The sequence below is a fragment of the Chelonus insularis genome, unplaced genomic scaffold (genome assembly GCF_013357705.1).
Source record: "Chelonus insularis isolate UGA/USDA-ARS -01 unplaced genomic scaffold, ASM1335770v1 contig_75_pilon, whole genome shotgun sequence".
Taxonomy (NCBI): domain Eukaryota; kingdom Metazoa; phylum Arthropoda; class Insecta; order Hymenoptera; family Braconidae; genus Chelonus; species Chelonus insularis.
Window position 1 is genome coordinate 775,168 of NW_023276737.1, and position 23,386 is coordinate 798,553.

A 23,386-nucleotide genomic window follows, 5' to 3' on the forward strand; every position below is an offset into this window, starting at 1 on the left:
AGAGTTGATTTAAGTAATAGAAGAAAATGTGTTCTGTAATGTTAAAAATCGCCAATATATTTTTTATTTGGCGTAAAAATTTTTTTTACAATTTTCATCTTTTTTTTTTAAATTACATTATTATACACATAAACAATTTTGAAATATATAGTCATTTTGTGCATAATAATCATTCCAATATCGCCGTGACAATTTTATTTTGTACCATACTAATAATTATTAATATTAATCGTTCGATAAAAAATATATTCTTAGTTAATATATATATATATATAATATGCACATACATAGGAATTTACATGATTTATGAATAAATAAGTAATCATAATTGTACAAAATGAACGCAATGATATATGTGCAGTAACAAGTATTTATATCATTTCATTAATTCTGTACTAATTCTATGATATTGGATATAGTCCAATAAAATTTTTAAAAAATATATAGATTTATTTATTTAATAAATTTTATATAAATTTTTTCATGATGACTGCAACATCATTAATGAGGTAACTTTTTTTTAGAATTTAATCATTTTTTTATAAAATAGTTTCGTCGTTGAAACAATTTTTGATTTTGATCGCCCTAATTCATGGCTTTCTCATTATTTATCGTCAGAGTAAAAGAAAAATAAAACAGGTCATTTTACTCTGACGTATTTATCATAAAACATTTGCTTTTGCATTCAAATTATATCAGTTCATTTAAAAACAAAACAAATTCACAAACACTGTATGACAGCATTTGTTTTTAAAAACATCACATATTTCAAAAAATTCAAGTGATTGCTGTTACTTAAACTTTTTTCTTTGTGTTGTAAGTTTTGCGATAGAAATCACTGAAGAGATAAATGAAGATAACTACATTCGTGACGAAGAAATATGTAAGAGCTTTAGGCATGGCACAATCCATTGCAAGAATCGATACTAAGTAGACAAGCATGAGACCAAATTGAATCTGAAATTTAAAATGACTCATTAATTACTCAATTCATTAAAATATTTTTTATTTTATTGAAGAACAAAAAATTTATTTTATTGCATAAAGTTCATTATTACGATTCAATTTGAAATTGAGCAGATAATAGTTATCAAAAAATAGATTTTTAAACGATTGAGAGAATTAATTTTTTTCTTTGAAACAAAATAGGATAATTAGCAGTAAAAAAAACAAAAGAGGTTGAACATACTAATTGCATCCCGGTCATATATTTCTTCCACCACAAGTACTTCCTATATTGGGGTCCAAGAGCCGCAATCAGATAATAAGAATACATAACGACATGTACGAGTGAGTTCAAGAAACCAATAAGAAGTCCTTGTTCACCTGGCAAGAGTTTTAAGTAACACCACGAGAATAGTGCTGTGATTGTATGATGATAAACATGTAAGAAAGTGACTTGATTTTGTTTCTTTCTTAAAACGAAGAATACCTAGAAAATAGATCAAACACCAAATAATTAATAGTGCATTTTGATAAAATAATGGTATAGTGAATAATAAATAAGTAAAAGAATTTTAATTAAGTAGAATAATTATCACTGTTGTAATAGTTATAGACTCCCACGACTATTAAAATTTATTACATTAACTAAAAAGATCAAAGATCAAAATTAATAGTCAAATTGTGCTGTGCGTATTTGCTCACTGTTTGATGCTGATGACTTTGTGAACTACTAGAAATGAACTCATTGAAATTTTAATGAGTAACTTGACGTAGACATTTATGCACATTAAGTTAATAGTGTACTTTCCACCTTTAACACACGCCTAATAATTTATAAAGATAAAGGATTTGTGACAAACATATTGAAAATGTTTCTCATACTGACAACTACATAATTTTGAATATATTTTTGAGGAATAATTAATTCTACTGAAACATGACGTGCTTTTATACAATCACTCACTACACATCCAAGTGTTTAGAAACTAAACATTCAAAGTGTTTACGATATCAAACACCATAAATAAACTATAGTAATTTTGTAGACAAATTTTAAACGCTTCTCGCCGTTTACCATAATGCTATAGTTTTTTATGGTGTTCAAAATTGTAAAGACTTAAGTGTTTAATTATTAAACTGTTAAATTTTCCTAGATTTGCAGTGACATTGTTACAAAGTGTATTTTAAAAAAACCGTAATTTTAATTTGATATTACTGAATTTTTTCAACAGTAAATACCACTATTGCCCAAGTAAATAACATAAACAAGGAATTGTAAATGTCTAATACTTGATAAAATAATTTACTTATTAAAATAATCGACTCAAGTTACTTTCTTCTTCAAATATAAATGAATATTTTGAAACTGAACTTGGAATATAAAATATAAAAATAGAAATGAGTCTTACCGTGTCCAAAAGTTCAATGATTTTAGCAAAGAAGTACCACCAACCTCCTGCAGAAATCTAGAAGGAGGAGATGGTTATTTAGATGATATAATAGTGATGAAGGTAAAAATTGAAAGTGTTGTTTGTTAATTATTACCATATATTGGAATTCTTTACTCGTAGGTTTGTTGTAATCTCTACAACTGTTGTTTGGAAGAATTGAGTTAAAGAAATTAACATTCGATACCTGCGCAAGAGCAAATAGAAAAACTTGTTAATGTTTTCATTTTAAAAGAAGCATTAAAGAAGTCATGTTGGCGTACAAACTTACCAAGGATACAAGCCAGATACTGAACAAGACTTGAAAACCGTTGTATAATATAAGAACAGTTTTGAGCTGGAATGGTGGCCTTGATTCCATTAACTTTGGTCCAACTTTTAAGACAAACAGGAGATAACCAGCAAGAATTGTTAGAACTGGTCCTGGTGAACTCATTAGAAACCAAGAATCTACCATTGGGTCTAAATAAAATAATTTATTTAATTTTAATAATTACCCATTATTATACGGAGAGAATTATATTATTAACCACAAGTAAAAATGACAAGTACAACTTTTGAACTCTAGAAGTTCAAAAATTCTATTCATTAGAGAATTTTAAGTTTTTGTAAGTTATTATTGACTTATCGTAAGTAATAAAGTTTATTAATGAAAAATCAAAATTGATTGCTGAAAAGCAATATTTCTATTTGTAAATTTCGAAACGCGCACTTACGGTCCGTGAAAAAAGTCTCTGCATATAGTAGTAATTTTTATAAATAATCAATTTATCTAAAAATACCAAGAGTTTTCAATGAATTTTTATTACAGAAAAATTATAAAAAGTTAAGTAATATTGAAATTCGAAAAAAAATTAACATAAAGACCAATAAGAGATTAATATCTAAAATATTTCAGATTTAATTCTTTGAATATGGCAGTTTTTTCATCTTCAGTAAATTTTCCCATTTTTCAGCTTATGAATATTCAACAGCGATTCAGTCAAGTTGAATAGTAAACTACTAAATAGTACTTCAGTATTTTTAAATATTTTCAAATCTACAGTAAAACATAGAAAACGGTACAGTTTTATACATAAAACTTTAACCGAATAAAAAAGTAAACTGCTTCATCGTATCTAAAAAATAAATTATCTAGCATCCATAGCCATAAATGAGTACTCGTTTATATAGAAAAATTTTTAACTGTCCATAAATCTTCTTTCTCAGTAATCTTCAACAGTTATACAAGAAAATTTTTATAAAATTAAAATGGGTCATTGATGGTTTGACAGACAAATAAGTCCATCGTGTTACTACAAACACTGGAGTTGCAAGATTATCACAGTGTTCAATTACATTATGTGAATAGGTGGGAATAATACATCCGGTTAGTGAAAAAAATGTCGTACTTGCTCTTTTTGTACTATAAATCTTTTATTTATCGCGTATTTCGACCTGAACACGTGACGTCTAATTTATGTTTTTACCTTTAAAATTAATATAAATCTAACGATGTTTTACTTAAAATTTCATTTAACAATGTATAAAAAATTTTACTGTCCAATAAACATTGACAATGATATATTTTTGACCTTTGACAAAAATCAAATAAAAATTTGTAAACTTCACTAGTAAATTATTTCTCTTCTTACTAAAAAATTCCAATAAATTTGAAACGTGACGGGACCTCTAATCCTTATTTTTTTACTAATAAGAATAAATTTTTTTACTTTTTTCAATTATTAATACTAAAACTAATAATAACTCAACAGTATAAATACCTCTGTGACTCTCCATAAGTTCATTATAATTATTGACAACCAATTTCATGATGCTCGCCATGATGATAAGATGAAATAATAAATGTTCTAAAAAATAAAAAATAAAATTTAATCCTTGAGCTGTTGAACTTGATGAAGAACAGTAGTAGATAAACACTTGGTAACAAAAAAAATGAATGAAAGCTCACAGCTTTGATAAAAAATGACACGTACTTGAAATAAAAAATCAGATGGTAAAAAAATTCTAAAAACGTTAAACCTTCGAGGTCCTCACTGTGATGGTCTCAGAGGACAAGTCTTAAAGTGCTTACAGAGCCCGAACCAAAAACTGACATTCAACGGAGTCGCGTGGTGGGCAAGTCGACACTATTGGGTGATACCCCTCCCTGTAACACTTCTCTTCCGCCTTTCAAGTATACGATGAGCACAAAGTAGCAATTACAGGGCTAAGTACGACCGCAAAAGCACCAAGAAACTTCGTTGAGACGTGCAGAAGCTATGTGTACCCTCTTATATATACTTGTTGAAGCTTTTTAATGAGTTGCTAATTAGTTGAACAATTTCAAATGCATTTCGAAATCACATCAGTTTATAATGCCATGACAATCCATTTGTGGAAATACCTCCCCAATCTACACATTTAATTTTTTTACAATTAATTGATTAAACATTTACACATTTTAATTATTCAAACAATTCAATGACTTTATTCTACGATATTTACCGGAAGTTTATTTGTTAAAAAAAAGAATTATCCATCGGTAAGATTTAATTTATTTTAAGTGTAAAATACTTAAAATAAAGTAATTTAATTTTTTTTATTTACTTAGTAATATTATAAATGTTTAGTCGTTTTTACCGATTAAACAAAAAATCCGTCTTGTTAAAAGTTTAAATATATAAATATGCATATTTGCGAAGGACGTCAGTGTTTTATTTGTCAGGAATAAATTTGTATGATTGCATAGTTTCACTAAAGGAAGTAGATATATCCAGTAATTTCATAATGTCTTACCACCGTTGTTTTTTACTATCACTACTCTGTGAATCTATTTCTCTAGAGTAGTCCACTGAATATGAACTATATAAAATAACGATTAACATTCAATAATTTTTAATTAAAACATAATTCTTCACTTATTAATTTTTTACTCCTCTTAAACTTGTTTGCGACTTAAAATTAAAAGTTTAATTAAAATGACTATAATGTTTTAATAATTAATTTTGTCGAGGAACTTAATTAATTTTCAACAAATAAATTGTTGATTAAACTTTTGTTTATGATAATAAAAAAAATTTGAATCGATTATGTATAGATGCGTTGGAGATGATTTTCTAACATATACCATTTTATCTCAAACATACGAAATCAAGGGATATTAAATTTCGTGTATGTGATCAGTCAAGCATATTATTAATTGTTGGGAATTTCGGAGCTCTACTGAAGTCAATCCTATCAGAGAAGTAGGGAATTAGTGAGACCGTTAGAAAAAAAGGTAAGCCCACGAAATAACTTTTTATTTTCTTACTCGACGAATTCCACGTGACTTAATACTCGCAGAACAGGATAGTAAATGAAAAAAAATTAATAATTGTATTCAATTCAATTGAATTTTATTAGTTGTTTTATTTTAATTACAAAATTATAATGGTTTACAATAATTATTTATTTCTATTAATAAATAATTATTAAAAAATAAAAAACAATAAGGAAGTAACTGAATATGAAAGATAAAAAAAGGTAGTTTGCTAATTTATTAAGAGACGATTCATCAATAATTACCGTCGATTGAAAAAAAAGAAGAGTAATCTCATTGTGTAAAGAAAATCAGGGTCAATGACTCGATAATTTTAAGTCAAATTTTCTTAGTCTACAATTCAAATCCGGAAGAAATAAAACACGTTACAATGACTATGCATTTAATCGATATTGATTTATATTGATAAAAAATGATGGCTCATTCAGCTTGTTGGTGATATGATATTTAAATTAAAATTGAAAAACAAAAAAAAAACTAATTATTTTTAATAATAATTACATTAATCATAGTAATAAAAAAATAATTATAATTGTTTTTGTAATAGTTGCAGAAATGGAAAAAGAAATGTTGAATACGTGAGTATTATTAAAGCCCAATGATAATGGCTCAATAAGGAAATAGTGGTTGATCTGGTGATTGGCCAGGCAGCCTTTGGCGATTGGGACGCTTCAAATACATAACGGCATCTTTGGCCTCTATAATACAGTAAAAGTTTGGTATGTGCTACGAACATGTTACACATATCTTTTGACTCTGGTAAAATCTTAAAAAAAGTAGGACAATGTTTCCTCTCACAATCGTCAGTTTTCTTAATTGTGTCACCTTGGATTGGATCATTATTTTCTTTGTTATACAAATTAGTAAAAAGAAGAAGACATGACTATTGGGGGAAGGTCATTCAAAGTTCCGCCATTCATAGATCCACTGAATAATTTATTTTTCTATGGAAAGTATACTTGATCATGTTTTCTTAGCTAATTTGTCTGATTGATGATATTTACATTGGTGGTTATTACTAGAATTAAATTCATTTTTAGAATCAAAGGCAAGTTTTTAAAAATGTATGTAAAATAGACTTTGATTTGGACATCAAAATTCTTTTAACTTTCCCATCAGGTCTAATGCATTAGTCAGAATTATCGACATCACATAACCCACTTCTTGCAGCATTTTTCAAGACCTTTCCTTTCAATTGATTATTGTATGTCTTACAATTCATTTATTGAACATTCCATGTCGGTTTTTAAAAAACAAAAATGAGTCAGTATAATTTAAATACTATGTTTTTTAAGTTTAACAAAACAACTTCCCATTCTGCAATTACATAATTATTTAAAATCATTACATCATTACGGTAAAATTTTTAAGACTTTTAGTCGTCAATTTTGAAGCATCATCATTTCATTCATTAATAAAATAATTAACAGTTTTATTCTAAGTGTGATATTAATTTTTTACAATTGAATCGAAATTTTTTCTCTAGGTAACACTGTTTCAATTCAAAGGTATTTTAATTGATAAAAGCAAAAATATGTTAATGTAAAATATAAATTTTTTTATTTAAATATGTTGTGAATAAATTTTAATGAAAATTAGAGAAAGAACTTAATCTGAGATTTTTGTAGAACATTTCTTTATTACTTTTGCTTTCTAGAAATTAATTGATTGGGAAGGTAGTGAAGATGGATATAAGAAGTAAATGATAAAGTAAGTGTGAATTGAATATCAAATTAAACATTTCTATAACAGTTGTAAGATATACGTTCTATTACACAGAGTATTTATTGAGTGATGATTCAAATGTTTTAAAACTAATATTTTGTAATTTTATCAACATGAAAAAATCTTCAAATTCATTGTGGAAATGTAAACGATATTTAATAAGCTTTATTTTCAGATTTAAATTGCTGAAAAAACTTTCAAGATACTGATGGTTTATTTTAAATATTACTAGATTTTAATTAACATTAAAGGAACATACATTAAAGCGTTTAAGTTAAAAGAAAACAGTAGAGATAAGCTAGAAATATTTTCTAATTATTTTTTTCCATTAAATAAAATTATTCAATAAATTTTAACAAGCTTAGTTATTGATCTTTAGAACTTTCTTCAACATTATTTTTAGAGACACCATTCTGTTCAGTTTTTTTAGGCTTCTGTAGATAGGTTTTATAATAAAAATCAGCAAATAGAATTGTCATAAACAAATTTTGTGGAATAAATATTGCTGCTGGCCATGTAGGAAAACCACAATTTTTTGTCCAGAGCAATTGTGAAAAGTGGATCAGAAGTAAGAAAAATTGTAAAAGCTGCAGTTGTGTAATATACTTTTTCCACCAAGGTCGGCTTATTTTGAAGGATGTTACAAGGTAATGAGAATACATTATTACGTGGACAAATGAATTAATTAGACCTAGATAAAAAACAGTAGACCATCAATACATGAATAAATAAAAATTATAGTAAATTAATTTTTTAAATTTTTTTATTCGAATGAAAGTTAACGATTTATTACCCAAAAATGTGACATGACCACCAGCAAGATATTTCACACCTCCCCACGCTCCTAAAACCATTCCTGTATGGTGATAGACATGGAGAAACGATACTTGATTCTGCTTTTTTCTGAGCACAAAAAAGACTGTATCTAGTAAGTCGATTAATTTAACTATAAAATATACCCATACTGTGCGAGCAATCTAGACGAACAAAAGAAAAACAAAAAAAATTCAATTTTTAATAAAAATAAATACTTGTAAATTATAAAAAAGTGTAGTACTTGCCTGAATAGCACGAGGATTGTTGGAATAATCAACAGGTTCGCATATAAAGCTGTAGTTTCCAAGCCACGCAAGATGCAGAGCCTAAAATAAGAAGCTAAATTTACAACCAGCCTTTAATATTTATCTTTCTTAGCTTATCTTTATTTATTTAAAAAAATATTGCAGTGATTATTGAACAATAGACTTACTTGATATACGAGATAACCACTTAAAATAATTTGTATGACATTATAAATTTGCAATATCCTATCTAAATTAAATGGCTGTCTGTTGGCCATAAGTCTTGGACCTAGCGTGTAGATAAAATATAAATAAAATCCAACGATTGCCAGTCCTGGCCATGGGGTGGCCATTAGGAACCAGTCTTTGCATCTTGGATCTTAATAGAGAAAAAAAATGAGACAATTGATGATCACATGTACTAACAGTCAGGTTCTTAATATGAAGAAAAATGAATCAATGCCAAAAAATTAGTTAATTTTATTGGAAAAAAAACTTTGACTTACCTGCTGCTTCATAATTTAAATAATGATAAAATTTGTAAAGAGATTTGATGAGAGTTGCCATCTTTCAGTGATCAGAGTGATGATGAATTTAAAATTCACGGTCACGACACTAATGAATGTCATGCGTTTAAATAAACGCACGCGGTTATGATAGTAATTTTCTAAGCATGAATAGAAACTTGAAAATATTGAACAATAATTGATGATAAGATGAGTGAACTTAATAAGTTTAGAAACGTCTTTACTGTTTTCAACTGCTGTACAACAATGTAGTATGTTTTAGTCAATTAACGATCGACAATAGAAGTTTCTTTCGAATTATATCAAGTGGAGGATAAAACGTATGTTCAACGTTTGAAGACAGAAAGATGATCAACGTCTAACTCACCCAACTACTAAGGTGTAACGAAATAAACTGAAAGCTGTTAATTCTTTTATTAAACTTAATCATTGTATTTTAATTGCAACATTGTTAAAGAATTGCTTGTGTATGTATTTCACGACAGTTTAATTTGATTGTTTTTAAATCACTCTTGTATAAATAGTAATTCACTAATTTCCGGTGCAGAAGAAGCTTTGAAAACCTTGCTATCACTTTGATGTCTAAGCGAGAATGATTTTCAGAAAGAGAATGTAGGTCAAGTGTTTTAGGAAATATTGTGGTTCACTGCAAAATTGTTGTTTATCACTCATTTATTGGATTGATTATGACAATGTATTATGTATTTATGACAAAGTATAGATCGGTGCAGAAAGAAAGGTAAGAAAAGAAATATATAGCTAATTAGAATAGCCGGAAGTGATGGCAACTCAGGTCCCACAGTCCTGACCTTACGACGATCGACCACGACAGTGAATATGCGACGAACCATGATTCGGTAAATTCATCGTTTGAATTTACATATTTATTCATAAATTGTTTTTTAGATATTAAATCTTTATAATAAAATATCAAAATATTTTAGATAATTGTTGTTTTAGAGTTCTGTTATACTTGGTGTCACATTTAATTATTTAAATAAATATTGTGAATTTGATTGACCAATCAAATAATGGATAATGAGTGGATAAAATATCTGTAAGATTGTTGATTATAAATATTTATTTTTAATTATTATTCAAGTTTATTGTGCTTATAATAGAAGAAATAATTTTTTGCGAATTGTATGGGATAAGTAGTATGTTTATACAGCAAATAAATGACGTTAGAAGCATAAGTTCAGTTTTTTCAATATCCAATACACTTTTATTATTCTCAAAGGAGGTCAAAACCTGGAAAATTCTTTGAAAATAGTTTCTAGTTCTTTGAAAGTTTGTGTACAAAATAGTAAATAATCAATTACGAACCAAATTTATTACTTTATTAGTTAAAGTATAGTTAATAGAATAGTTATAAGATTTTACAATTTAACAATTTTTGTTTATTTTAATTGATAATGCCATTCTCAACCATTTTTACAATTTTTATGATTGATAAAAAATATTTTAGCCATTCAAGCCAATGATACAAAAATACTGCTTTTTTATACATGATAAATTAATCCAAAAATAATTTCTTATTTAACTTAAGACTATTTTCTAAAATAACATAAGTCAAATCAATTTGATTAATCAATTAGTAATCTAAGTTTCTTTTTTTTTTAAAAAAAACATTCTATCAATTTATTATAATTCGTACAACCTTTTCAGCAAACTATTGGGTTTTTTCAAAACATTCTATATTCCGAAAAAAATACACAATAGATATTTAGTATGACATAAAAACAAATAATGTAAAAAATAAAGATGATGATCAATAATTGAGCTTTGGACAATTTTTAACAATTACTAATCGATTGATCTTCACCTCTTAAAATTATGTATTTTATAATTGATAAAAAGTCGACAAATGATTACTCAATAATTATTGTGAACACTAAGAAAATTGCTAATAAATTTTTTATGAAGTTTTTTCATCTAACTGTACCTTTATCACAATTATTTATAAAAGCATTGATTGATAAATTCTGCTCTATGTCCTATGATAATTATCTAGAAGAATATACTCAATAATCCACTACAATGACAATAAACCTATTATATAATTTTGTTATTATTCTAATGAACATATCAGAAGAATTTAGAAAAATGCTTACGCATTAGTATAAAATTTACTTAGTTATTTACTCTTCGGGTATTTAATACAGAGCACTTCTATCGGTAAGCCATCGACCGAGAAAGCTCTGATAAAGAGAAATATAGGCACATGATCGGCATTGACTATTTGACGTCGATCGAATGTAAATCAAATGTAGGACGGAACTCATGAGTTCACTGGATCAGTCGGTTTTGTTGTCAATACTATTAACAGTCGATGGTTGAATTGTTTGTAATGCTTCTTTGCTCTTTGTTGGCCTCAAGTAATTTTTAACATAAAATGAACCAAACAAGTAGATAAAGAACCCTGAATTTGCACATAATAAAACTGTAAGTGCTCTTGGGAAGTTGCAGCCAAGCCAGAAATGTTGAACATTGTGAATAAAGATGATACCGAACTGAATAAGCTGTAGCCTGGTGAGGTATTTCTTCCACCAAAGATATTTTTCCATGTGTGGACCAAATGCTGAGAGCATGTAGTAGCTATACATAATGATGTGAATAAAAGAGTTTATAAGACCCAGAAGAGTTACATGACCACCTGGAAAGAATCGTACTCCAATCCAGGCTGTAGCAATCATCAAGGAATGATGCCAGACGTGAAGGAAAGAGATTTGTCGTTGTTTTTTCCTCAAGACGAAGAAAACTGTATCTGAAAGTTCTATTATTTTGCAGACATAGTATAACCATACTGCTCGAGCCATCTGAAATAAAATCAAAAATTAAAATCAACTATAATTTTTTTTTTCAAATAATAACGATGATTGCTATCTGATTAATTCATATTTCAATCTGAATGTTTAACAAAAAAATATGGAACTTTTTATCCTAATCATTAAAACTCATTTAGTTTGGCTCTGTATATAAAACCCCATAATTCTAAGTAATAATAATTTTTTTTTTGCTACTGGTTACAGTAATAAAAAAAAATTAAAAATTGTAACTCAGTGCATTTAAAACCTTGAAATAATGAGAGTGAAGGTATTGTGGTTCAGAATAAATGGATATTCAATAACTTTATTTACCCTCAAAGCTTTAGGACTCATGGATTTATCAACAGCTTGGCAGCCGAACCCATAATCATTCCACCAGCCACCCGCCAATCCTTCGTGAACAATGATAATGCTTAAAACCACTTGAATGAAATTATAGATAATTAAAACATTTTTTAGAGAATATGGTTTTTTATCTCTCATATATTTTGGGCCTGCATAGGTACTAAAGTAAATATATGTCACAATAATCATTAATAAAGGTCCCGGTCCAACCACAAGAAACCAATCACTGGTCCTTGGATCTGAAAAAACCATAATGAAATATAATAACCCACAGAAAAACTTTACTACTTTTCTTTCAGCTTTTCGAAATACTTACCAACTTTGTTTTGCATTATATCTTTATACCAGTCCACAATGCCCGGCATTTTGACACTCTTTTTCGTCACTTCTCAGTAAAATTAAAAAATCTGTAATAAAAAAAGAGGAATTGATTAGAAAATTTGAATCCATTAGAATTGTTAATGATAAATTATTTTCTTCATTAATATTTCTATGAATGTCAACTAGAAAAGAAAAGATTCTCTTCTAGAATATTATTGCATAAATTATTTTTAATAACATCAATTACATCACGAATTACAGTAGTAATTTGGATTCTTGCTTCCTTCATGCATTCATACGAAAAGTTTCTTTCTTTTCTTAGATATTTTATTTCACTTTTATAAATCTATGGATGCAATTAAGTATTATTCTAATACTACGACACAAGAGAATATTATTTAATTGTTAATAACACAGAATAATAATAACAGCAGCAGAAACTGGAATCATAATAACACCAATCAAGAAATCCAAGTGGCAAAGAAAAATTCAAGGGTAGATTTATTCAAGTATATTTTTTCTTTCCTCAAATTATAATAGCTTTGTTCTTAGAAACATCTAGGGGTCTAAAGCCAACGAAGGATATAAGACTACTAAGAGTAATCAAAAATCAAGGTGAACAAGATTGCATTGGTGCATTTTTTTGTGTAGCTTATTTTTTTACACTTAAGACTTCTTTTTGGTGGGTCACTCGTAAAAATCCCGTACGAGGAAATTTTAAACTCACTATCGCTTTCCATTTTATTTTACGCATTTCTGAGCAAGCTTTCTATCTTTATATCACCGCTTGATCAATCATCGCTTGAGAAATCGGTCGTTATCCATTGTTTTGATTTCCTATTGATCAAATTGTAGAGGACAACCCTCATAACAATTGATCAGTTTTCTTGATAGCTACCAGGCTGAAAATATCAGCATCAACATCAGAGTAACTTTATGGTTAAGGGAAATAAATAGAGCTCTGAAGTAGATCAGAAAAATGTTGAGCAAGAAAATGTATTCTCCGAAAAACCTTCCAGTTCTTGATGACATAAAGTACCTCTCAATACAAATATCAATCCCACTTTGGAATTTAATATTGATAAGTTTATGTTTATTGCTTTTTGATGGCTAACAACTTATTGCAAATTACTAGAACTACAATTATACTGTTGCCATTAATTATAATATATGTTAGTATGATTATTACAAGTGCATTTTAATATTTGTGATCATTTCGAACGCCCTTCACTCCGTCAGTTACAACTGCTCCACCTTGAATTCCTGACAATGTCTAGTAGCTGACTTTCATCAACTTGATAAAGTCTCCATATAAATTCAGCACTTGCGTTAACTACGTCGCGTTTTTACATCACTGGTCAAAATACGCTTTATTGACGGTCCATTTAAATAGTAAAAAAATAATTGTTTAATATCAAAACTGATAAATTTCACTTGAAAGAGTTGTTAATTTATTAACCTTTTAACATGTCAGTAAATAAATTGATATCATTAATACGAGAATAAAGTGTTCAATAACTCGCTGAGTAATACCAGGTACTTACAGAAATTAAGTGGAAAATTGACTGTGGGATTTTTTATTTTTTTATAAAAGATAATCGACCAAGAAACGATTCCGAAGACGCGGAAGGATATTGCAAAATCTCGATGAGACACCAATAAGGTATATAGCAATTATTGAAATTGAAATAGCAGAACTACGTGTTTATTTATAATAAACCTGAGATTAGTAACGGAATATGGTTGTCGTCGATCATCATGTGTGGAAGGTAAAAAAAACACGTGGAAGTTAGTTTATTATATATTTGAATATTGAACTTTGATATTTAGGAAAAAAGCAAGTTGTCGAAATGTATAACTTTGCAGTTAATCATTTTAAAATTAAATTACATACAAAGTTAATTTTTTTTTGAATTCGTAATAAATTTATTTCCGTTTATTACTACAAAGCAGTGCATATTTTATGATTGAACATGGCATCTTATTGAGACATCAATTATACATAAGTGGGGTTTGTAAGTTGGATATCAACAAGTCCTTCGAAATAATAAACTGCTATTTATTTAATAATTTTTAAGGATAGATGTCCATTTTTTACTCGAAGGATTGAGCTTCTTTTTCTTCGTTGACTATAATGGAAATTTTCTATCAACATGATTATATCATGAATCGAGAATTTTATTGAACGATAAGATTTTCATTATAATTTATAAATACTTAATATAGTCAACTGAAGACTTATTAATTGCATCAGGCGCAATTTCCGTAAATACTAGTGTAAATAAACACAAATAATAAACGGAACATGAGTGAATTCATGGTGTTGTTAATATATACATTTTTTTTTCATAATAAATTAGTTAATGAGAGAGTCGATATTTTTTTTTTATTAAATCAATAAATTAATAGACATTCAAACTATCAGGTGCTCATTATTAATTGTCAATTACGCATGCTTTTATGTCATTATTTTCCAAGCAATTATCCAACTTTGATCAATCACAAGAATTGACTAATGATCAACTTACAACATGAATCAGCTAAAAGTTTAATAAATTGTATTTTTCCAATAAAATATACACAATTTAGTAAATATCTCATATAAAAACCAAAAAAATCGGAACAAAAAAACACATGAGAAATGGATCTTATTTTAAAGCGTGCAAGTTATGAAATAGTAAGTGGCCAAGTTAATCAACTCTTCCCCACCAAAAACTGGTAAAACTATACGTGAATTTTTTAGAAAATTATATTTAAAGTTCAGACAAATATCAAGGTTTACTGACCTTGTAAAATAGGATTCAAAAAAACCAGTTGTAGATTCGGACGATGAAGAACTTGAACGAAAAGTAAATCGTAAGTAAAGTAAAAGGGCTGCTACGACTTGAAAACCGTAGTGATCACTTGAATGTTTCAAACTTGACTCTTAGTCGAAGACTGGACCACTAACTGACAGAATCGTAAGCCAGTTCACGGCTATAGACTCAGCTACCTGGGGGTATCCTTGTGGGTACCACTGTCGAAGAGAACCTTGCTAAATGCAAGCTGTTGAGGCGATGATCTTTCGTTTGAACGCCCCCACCCCTTTGGTGAATTTCCCTGAGTATGTTTTATCGTGGTGGCACCTTCAATAGTAGATTCGAGCATTCCTACTCCAACGCATCCAACACCAATGAGTATTGGTTGTTGTTTTTGAACGTGTATTGATGTGCAAGCTGACGCATTCATGATTTTCTATCAAATTCTAGAACTCGTCTATTATTTTATGCAACGGATTTATTACGGCAACATTATATTACATGAACTTGTATTTGAAATGTTAATTCAACTATTAATCAGTTTTTTTTAACCCATTAATTCTTTTCCTGAGAATTATAGACGATGTGAAATTTTTCTAATAGCTAAAAATATCTCGTTAATTATTTTAATACTTCATTATTCATATTTGGTAGAGAAAGTGGAGAGATCATCTAGTATTCTATAATTACAAATAATACTTAATTTTACTAAGTTAATAAGATCCATGAAATATTTCATAAACATTCAGGGCCACTAGCATAGATTAAACTTTTATGTTTTAGATATTGCACAATGAATTTAGTGGAAGAAAATAGGATTTTTCGCACATCGAAAATTCCTGTCTGTGATCTGTCTATATTTCTTCATTTCAATTCATGTTTCTCGAAAATTTCACTTTTGTCCGTGACACTATTTTAAAAACACTATAAATATATATAAAAATAATCATAACAGATCGCTCCTACTCAAATTCTCTCGCCTAGTTGCCACCAATTTTTTTCATCAGATTTCATTCAATATTCGACATAATTATGTAATAAAGGAAAACTTTTTTCCCATATTAACAAAGCAATTTTTTCAGTGTTTTAATCAATTTTTTTTTTATAACTAAAAAAAAATTTTTTTTTCCTATTATTAAAACATATTCATTAATTTCATTAATTAAAATAGTAGATTTGTAAAAAAAACTATTTTATACATTTACTAACAATAAATCGTAAGAAATTTTCTCCAACATGAAAATAAATTCATTAAAAACAAATGAATTCTATTTTCAATAAATTATTCTTTTTTTTTATTAATAAATCAATTTTGTTGTAACTAAATAAAATCCTCTAATATATTTCTAAGAAAAAGAGAGAAAAGAACATGTTTCTTATGCGTCACATTATTATCAAGTTTAAATAATTACCACGGATAATTTCTAAACTATCTTATTTAAATTCAAATATTCCTTTCATAAAATCCAGTATTCAGAAATGTCTAGCTGCATCTCCATTAAAACCTCCGAACTTTGGATGTGGATAAAAAATTTAATTACTTGACCAAAGTTTTTAACGAGAATATTATCGAAAAACAATAGTGTAAGCGATATAAATATAAACATTAAATAAAAAAAAGCAATATTTATTATGCAAATAGGTCATAAAAGGGTAGCAAGTACGTAGAATTTAACGCTGCATTACAAAGTAATATTCAATAATTCCCGTGAGCAAAATTATGGAAATAATGACCTTAGTGTATAATCAGAGGTCACTTGACGAAAATTGGCTAAATTATTCGTTAATTATTTTATTATTCGTGTATATAAAATCAGTAAGCCTCGAAATGTAATTAAAAATGTCTCACTAATAAATGAATTGCAACATCGACCTTGATCGACATCGATTGTAATTAAGAAGTTAATCACCAACGCACAATTGATAAATGAACGTGACGTATCATTGTGTTTTCTTTATTATTTTAAGTCAAGATTCAAATTGAAAAACCAACTTAATCATCATTATGGTAAACGATAGAGCACGGCCTTCGACTTTAGAACATATCAGGAAGCTCATTTAACTTGATTATCCAAAAAACCAATGAGAAAAAATCCACGATAAAATTCTAGTTTTACAAAAGTACTGGAATGTAAAAAACTCTAACTTATGAATGTGAATCACAACGGTTAGTACTGGGCTTCCCAGACGAAAAATATTCTAATTCAAAGCTTCTTCTTATTCATCTCCAACTATTAAACTCAGAGGTGAATGAATCATTCTTAGAAGTGATTTATAGAGAGTAAAAGACATCTCTTGATCTTACCGCTAGATCGTACAAGTGGTTCCATCTGACAAGTAATGGAGAAATTTACATTACGAGCAAGCGCACCTCAGTACTCTCCTTTTTCCTATTCCTTTCCATACAATGTATAGTTATACAGTGTATTCCTGACCAACATTCTTGTGAAGAACATCTCTGTGATCAGAACTAGAGCAGATGATTTGAAAATTCTGCTAGAAAAACATCTAAAATTTTTTTTTACTGTAAACAAAATTGCTCAGAAAATTGTGTAATTGTGAAACTGATTGTGCGCATCATCAATAAATCGTTTGGTTTGATCTTTTTGTTTAAATTGTTATTATCATATTTCCTATCACTCTTTTCTTTCTCTATACTACAATCACAAAAACAGGCTTTATTTCCTTAACCCAATCATGTGTGCGCTCAATTCTAGTGGCGCGTAAAATAAACGTAATCAGTTGGCAATGCAATCAGCTGGCTTAGATTACGTTAAATATCAATTAAACGTTTTGAAGAATAAAACGTATTAATCGAACAATAAATACGATTAAAATAATATTATGTCTCTTCTTGCTTATTGTTTTTCACGTTTAACTGAATCAAAAAATAAACATAAGGTAATCTATTTGAAATTCTTTAGTTCTTCATGTCAACATTGAATTCCAATTTATGATACCATTTTTTCATGCAGCTCAAAGGATTTAAAGTGACAGATGTTAATCGAACGCGAAAATTCGGTGTGGCCTGCCGTAGCCTTCAAGAACTTAAGAGAAAAGCCTGTGGTAAATTAAATGTGAGTATTTTTAATGAACAAAAATTATTTTGTTATTCATTTAGAAGAGAGTAGAATCAAAGAGTATTAATACTAGAGAATAAAATTATTTTTTAACACAATAACAGCTAAGATAAAAGACTCATTAGATTTATTAGAAAAAAGTTTGTAACTTGACAGCTTTGAATTGTGTAATCAAAGTGGAAGTGTAAATTAGGTTGCAGTACGACCTTCAAAGTAGATTCGCTTTGCAACGTTGCTTTATCGAACCATTGCAGACTGGGGCCATTCTACCTCTCAGTGTCACGGTCTCCTCAGCTTTTATTGGGTCAAGGCTTAGATTGGGATTTTGCCTATAACGCCTCATGTTTTATCGATTTTCAATATATGTTACGTTGCTTTATGAATACCCCAACAACACACTAATTAAATTTCTCCCAATTCAACAATTATTAACTTAAACGCTGAATTCGCGTATAATTATTTCAGAAAATTGCTTACAATTTAAAGGCTCTGCTGCTTAATTTTTTTTAAGATTTTTACAATGACAAAAGACCTCAGTTGTCGTGAAAAATTTTTTTTTAATTATGAATAAAATGTAGAAATTAAATATGAAAATTCAGAAATTAAAATTCTTTTTTTATTTTTTTTTAGATTACTAATGATTTAGCTGAAATCAACATGTACCTCTTAGATGGCTCTCTAATTGACGAGGAATTTTTTCATACATTAGATAATCAAACAGCTGTGGTACTTCAAAGGCCTGGAGAAAAATTATTGTCAGGTAAAAATAATTAAATATAAATAAATAGAACTTGGATGAAAAAGATTCTTTAAGTATTAAAAAAAGTGCACGGTAGATTAATTAACATCTCGTGGATATTGATGATAATATCGGTTTACATGTAATTTCCTTAGATATTTTCATACGGCCTTCGATTTTGAATTACGCAAGCACTTTTCCTTCTTAATCGATTCACTTGACGTAACTTTATTAAATTATAATAATTAACTTGAATCCTGGATTTGGTTACAGATGCAGATTTACTGTATGAAACCCTTAAGCAAGTAAACATTGATTATCTTACGGCAGGCGAACAAGCGTCTAAGTTCCTCTCTGATAATTTGAAGAGAAAGATTGCTATTCTGCATAGTGTGCTCAATCGCGATGATTCTAAAACAACACTCAGCAGAAGAGAAGATCATCCTGAATGGTTCAGAGGTTTAGAGACCAACATTACAACCAAAGTTTGTTTTTATTTTTATTCTAAAAAGTTCTTACAAATTCTATAGATTTTTAAAAAACTGATTGCACAAAGGTGAAAGTATCTAAACTCCAATGTCCAAAAAAATTAAAATAATGTAACAACTCAATTTATAACTATTATTAATGAGCTATTTTAAAACTTTAATTATTGTTGAAAGTAAAATAACTTCATTAGTTATTTGAGCTCTGATTAATTGACTGCTGGAATATTTATTTTTCAATATTAAAGTGAAACGATCGTTTGCAATAATTTAGATCAAAATTTCAAAATTTTAATGTAACTCACAAGGACGTCTCTAGCAGTCAATAACTTTTACCATTCACTTTTCAGGAATTTGTAAGAAATTTTTTGACAAAGACAAGGTTAATAAAAATATTTTGATTTCTCTAATGGTGAAATCCATTTCTTTCAGGAGGCGTATATGCATCGTAGATGTCAAGACAGAATACGTAGTTATCTGTACAAAACAATTGAACAAATCAAAGCTTCAGAGACCTGGGCAAATAATCAACAAGCAAGACTGCATTTACATCGTATTATAGAATATTTTAAACTTCAGCTCAAAGAAGATCATTATTTTGGTTATTATTTCGATCGAAGTCGAAGTTTTAGCGATGAATCAAAACAATGTAGTGATCAAGTAGATGGTGCCAATGATAATTGCTATGATCATTGCCCATGTAAATTAAATAAAATAGAAATAACTGAGGAATTTTCGGATGATATTATCCACTCTAAAGATGAGATTGATGCCAAGAGAATATCAACTGCAGATTCGCGTCATTCCAAACGGTTAGCAGTCGATGAAAGCGAAATCTCACCCTATGTAGTGTTTTCCAGAGAAAAAGAAGAACAATATGCACTCTGTGATGCCATGGGAGAATTCAGATGTGAAGGAATTTGGCATGCTAAATCTTGTGCTTATGGAGACCGCCACAGAATTAATCCTTACAGATCACGTGAAGAGTTAATTCTATTTTCTACGTGGAATTTGGATCACAAGTAAGTAAGTTATTGATTGGGTGCAAGTTCTATCAAAAGTTTTTTTTAAACAAGGAAATAATTAAATTAAGTGACTTTCGATTCTGTAATTTGATTTTTTATATGCAAGTCTTTAAGCATGTTCATTTTTTAAAGTTGAAATAAAAATTGATTATTAAAATTGAAAAAGCATTGCTAACAAAATCAATATTAAAATGTTATCAAAAAATTTTTGTCACTTCATCAAGTTGGTCTAAAAAACAGAAGAAAAGAAAGGATAAAAAATTTTTTATTATGTGATGAAAGGTTTTTTAGTAAAAATTAATCAAGACTTTCAGTCTTATATAAATGTTAATGTATTCAAATGAATATTATTTTGTCACTGAACAAATTATAAAATTTGTTAAGTCTTTGTAATGCAACTCATTAGAGCTTCTATTATGGCAAAGGTGACTACCAGAATTCAAATTAGTTTCTGTTTGAGGTCTTTCTAGTGACCTCTCTATTGCAATTTTTTGTATCATTGCATATTAGTAAACTATTTTGTAAAATTTCTTGAATGTTGTCCTCGTTAATTATTAATTAAAATAATTATGAGATATGATGCTTTAACACATTTTTTATTAATTACTCGTAATATATTTTTATGATGAAAAATAGTTTACTAGTTGGATGACACATTAAAGTAATTACTATCTTTTTTAAAATTGAATTTAGGTGAATTTGAAATTCAGATTATTTTACCATTGAACAATGACGTAAGAATGTGATATAAATCATTGGTTTCAGTCCAATCTACATTTTATTGCATCGTATATTATTTCAAATTAGTTTCTGATTTGATTTTAAAAAAATCGAGGTCATAGCAATAATTGGGCAAATTTATAATTGATTTAGCTAATGACCAAAAATAATTTTCACATAAAAGTCAAAAGAATTTACTTAATAATTATATAATTGATTGATTAACTAAAGTAAAAAAAACTACATAAAAAAATTTGAACTTCTTTGTATTATTGACATTAAATGAACATTTAACTTCTGCAATCTTCTTAAATGATCAATGTTAACATTTCCTACTTCAAAACAAAAGAAAAGCTATAAAAGAGCGAGATAATGACGAAGTTGACAAAGAAACGTTAGGAATATAAAAGAAGCCATTTTTTGTTACGTTTGCAAAGTTTCGCAGTTAAATAATGCACTTTTCATTACTCATAGATGATTTTTTTTCGTACCAAATTTATATTCAAGTTATCTGGCTTACAATCGATATGAGCTGGTCATATCAAAATATTTCCCAATAATTTAATTAAATGAGTAAATTATTTTTGAACTGCAATTAATTGGATATTATCAAGAGTACTATCTTAAAATAATTTTTTTTTATTTTCAGGATCGAGAGGTCACGTTCTCTAGTACCACAGCTACTGAAATACTCAGAGGAAAATATTGTTGATAAAAATATAGTGTTTGGATTGTACGACAACTTATTTACTGTCAAGAATTTACGACTTGTGCACATCATATGTCATGATAAAGGATCTCATAACTAGATGCAATTCCCTGAATATTGATACAAATAATAGGCTGTTGTTAGAAGATAAAAGAATCTATGTATCGTTAATATATAATACTTAATAGTTTATTAGGGCGTTGCGTAACGGTGCCAAAGAAAAAAGATAGATTATAAAACTTAGTATTTTATCAGCAACGTCAAATGAAATCAAAATTGACGCGAATATTACAAGTTTAAAAAAATATCGAATTACAGATAAATTACTATTTTTTGTTTAATTCTTAATTTTTGAGTATTTGAAAGAATATTCATAGTTATGTGTATAAAAAATATATTCATATATAAAAGTAAAAAAGACATCAAGCACTGACTATCAAGGAGGAATGTAAAAAATTAACAAATTTAAGTTAAATGTGGAGGATAGAAAAAAACTTAAAATTATGAACAGGAAAATATAAATAATATTTTTTTGTAATGTTTACAAAAATTTTATTAATTTAGTTGCATTTATTGATCAGGAATAATAATATTACTTAATCTATAAAGAAAAAAACAGGGTGAATAAGTAATTAAGTCTTTATCTGTATCTGTTAAGTTTATATATGATTTTCTTGTAAGAAATTTTTCGTGTAAATATTTTTAGAGGATTTATCTTGAGAGTTATTTAAATAATTAATTATGCAAATAGCTACATTGTTTATCAATTTTTTTATGACAATCGATGGAATAATTTTAGAGGAAGATGATCATTGCTATTTTATTCCTTTAATAAGGATCAAAATTTGAAGAATTTTTTAATTTAAAATTATTCTAAATGACTGTATTTGTGATTACTTTTTTACGATTTAATTATACACTATTGTTAAAGTTTGACTGTGATCTTAAATTCTGATTTGTTAAGGTGATCGTTAAAGAATGATAAAAATATTGAAAAATTTATGAATTATTCTTTTGAATTATATTATGACCAAAAAATTAGGTTATACTTAATTAATTCTATCATATTATAAGATAAATATTTTATGTAATCTAAAAGTAGATCTGAAATTTTTTAACGATTATATGTCAAATTTTTCAATATCTTTCTCAATGTAATTACTCATTTATATAAGATTATAGTCGCTATGATCTTCCGGAATAGTTTAATTCTCCTAGATAATCTCAAAGCACGATACATGTGCGATAAAATATGTTGGAGGAATGTAAAGAGTCAATAGAAGTAATAATGGTCTTGAAAGACGCTCGAGAAAAACGTCTTTCTTTTCG

At 27.8% G+C, this 23,386-nt stretch overlaps 4 protein-coding genes across 7 annotated transcripts; 1 reads left to right on the top strand and 3 right to left on the bottom strand.

The window, feature by feature from the left end:
- Positions 1-44: 44 nt before the first annotated feature.
- bond (james bond) lies at positions 45-4,641 on the bottom strand. 2 transcript variants are annotated; one of them, XM_035090076.1, is made up of 7 exons: positions 4,416-4,641; positions 4,157-4,243; positions 2,665-2,855; positions 2,491-2,580; positions 2,355-2,411; positions 1,190-1,432; positions 45-957 (listed from the first exon to the last, which is right to left on the bottom strand). In XM_035090076.1, exons 2-7 carry the CDS (start codon positions 4,215-4,217, stop codon positions 796-798), a joined length of 804 nt encoding a protein of 267 aa, XP_034945967.1. In that variant the 5' UTR covers positions 4,218-4,243; positions 4,416-4,641; the 3' UTR covers positions 45-795. The 2 variants fall into 2 exon arrangements, with proteins under 2 accessions (XP_034945967.1, XP_034945966.1); XM_035090075.1 differs by having other exon boundaries at positions 4,370-4,641.
- A 2,923-nt stretch (positions 4,642-7,564) lies between these two features.
- Positions 7,565-9,724, bottom strand: LOC118071165 (elongation of very long chain fatty acids protein 7-like). 2 transcript variants are annotated; one of them, XM_035090153.1, is made up of 5 exons: positions 9,375-9,724; positions 8,669-8,859; positions 8,481-8,561; positions 8,213-8,396; positions 7,565-8,110 (listed from the first exon to the last, which is right to left on the bottom strand). In XM_035090153.1, the coding sequence occupies exons 2-5, from the start codon at positions 8,831-8,833 to the stop codon at positions 7,785-7,787; spliced, it is 756 nt and encodes a 251-aa protein (XP_034946044.1). In that variant the 5' UTR covers positions 8,834-8,859; positions 9,375-9,724; the 3' UTR covers positions 7,565-7,784. The 2 variants fall into 2 exon arrangements, with proteins under 2 accessions (XP_034946044.1, XP_034946043.1); XM_035090152.1 differs by having other exon boundaries at positions 8,987-9,723.
- Positions 9,725-10,491: 767 nt separating this feature from the next.
- On the bottom strand, positions 10,492-15,561 carry LOC118071163 (elongation of very long chain fatty acids protein-like). Its single transcript, XM_035090151.1, has 4 exons — positions 15,288-15,561; positions 12,497-12,587; positions 12,148-12,419; positions 10,492-11,826 (listed from the first exon to the last, which is right to left on the bottom strand). The coding sequence occupies exons 2-4, from the start codon at positions 12,543-12,545 to the stop codon at positions 11,305-11,307; spliced, it is 843 nt and encodes a 280-aa protein (XP_034946042.1). The 5' UTR covers positions 12,546-12,587; positions 15,288-15,561; the 3' UTR covers positions 10,492-11,304.
- A 2,033-nt stretch (positions 15,562-17,594) lies between these two features.
- On the top strand, positions 17,595-22,782 carry Drep4 (DNA fragmentation factor-related protein 4). Of its 2 annotated transcripts, none has more exons than XM_035090176.1 (6): positions 17,595-18,200; positions 18,275-18,376; positions 19,010-19,139; positions 19,392-19,603; positions 20,036-20,629; positions 21,998-22,137. In XM_035090176.1, exons 1-5 carry the CDS (start codon positions 18,144-18,146, stop codon positions 20,627-20,629), a joined length of 1,095 nt encoding a protein of 364 aa, XP_034946067.1. In that variant the 5' UTR covers positions 17,595-18,143; the 3' UTR covers positions 21,998-22,137. The 2 variants fall into 2 exon arrangements, with proteins under 2 accessions (XP_034946067.1, XP_034946066.1); XM_035090175.1 differs by having other exon boundaries at positions 17,597-18,200; positions 20,036-20,625; positions 21,998-22,782.
- Positions 22,783-23,386: the final 604 nt, after the last annotated feature.

Coding starts and splice junctions, on each gene's coding strand:
- bond (XM_035090076.1), bottom strand. CDS start 4,217: ATGGCGAGCATCATGAAATTGGTTGTCAATAATTATAATGAACTTATG. Junction 2,581..2,664: donor GTATCTGGCTTGTATCCTTG/GTAAGTTTGTAC, acceptor GCTCTTGCGCAG/GTATCGAATGTTAATTTCTT. Junction 958..1,189: donor ATATGACCGGGATGCAATTA/GTATGTTCAACC, acceptor TTTAAATTTCAG/ATTCAATTTGGTCTCATGCT.
- LOC118071165 (XM_035090152.1), bottom strand. CDS start 9,047: ATGGCAACTCTCATCAAATCTCTTTACAAATTTTATCATTATTTAAAT. Junction 8,860..8,986: donor TTTAAATTATGAAGCAGCAG/GTAAGTCAAAGT, acceptor TTCTCTATTAAG/ATCCAAGATGCAAAGACTGG. Junction 8,397..8,480: donor ACAATCCTCGTGCTATTCAG/GCAAGTACTACA, acceptor TTGTTCGTCTAG/ATTGCTCGCACAGTATGGGT.
- Drep4 (XM_035090175.1), top strand. CDS start 18,144: ATGTCTCTTCTTGCTTATTGTTTTTCACGTTTAACTGAATCAAAAAAT. Junction 18,377..19,009: donor AAGCCTGTGGTAAATTAAAT/GTGAGTATTTTT, acceptor ATTTTTTTTTAG/ATTACTAATGATTTAGCTGA. Junction 19,604..20,035: donor AGACCAACATTACAACCAAA/GTTTGTTTTTAT, acceptor CATTTCTTTCAG/GAGGCGTATATGCATCGTAG.
- LOC118071163 (XM_035090151.1), bottom strand. CDS start 12,545: ATGCCGGGCATTGTGGACTGGTATAAAGATATAATGCAAAACAAAGTT. Junction 12,420..12,496: donor TATAATGCAAAACAAAGTTG/GTAAGTATTTCG, acceptor TGGTTTTTTCAG/ATCCAAGGACCAGTGATTGG. Junction 11,827..12,147: donor TGAGTCCTAAAGCTTTGAGG/GTAAATAAAGTT, acceptor ATTTTATTTCAG/ATGGCTCGAGCAGTATGGTT.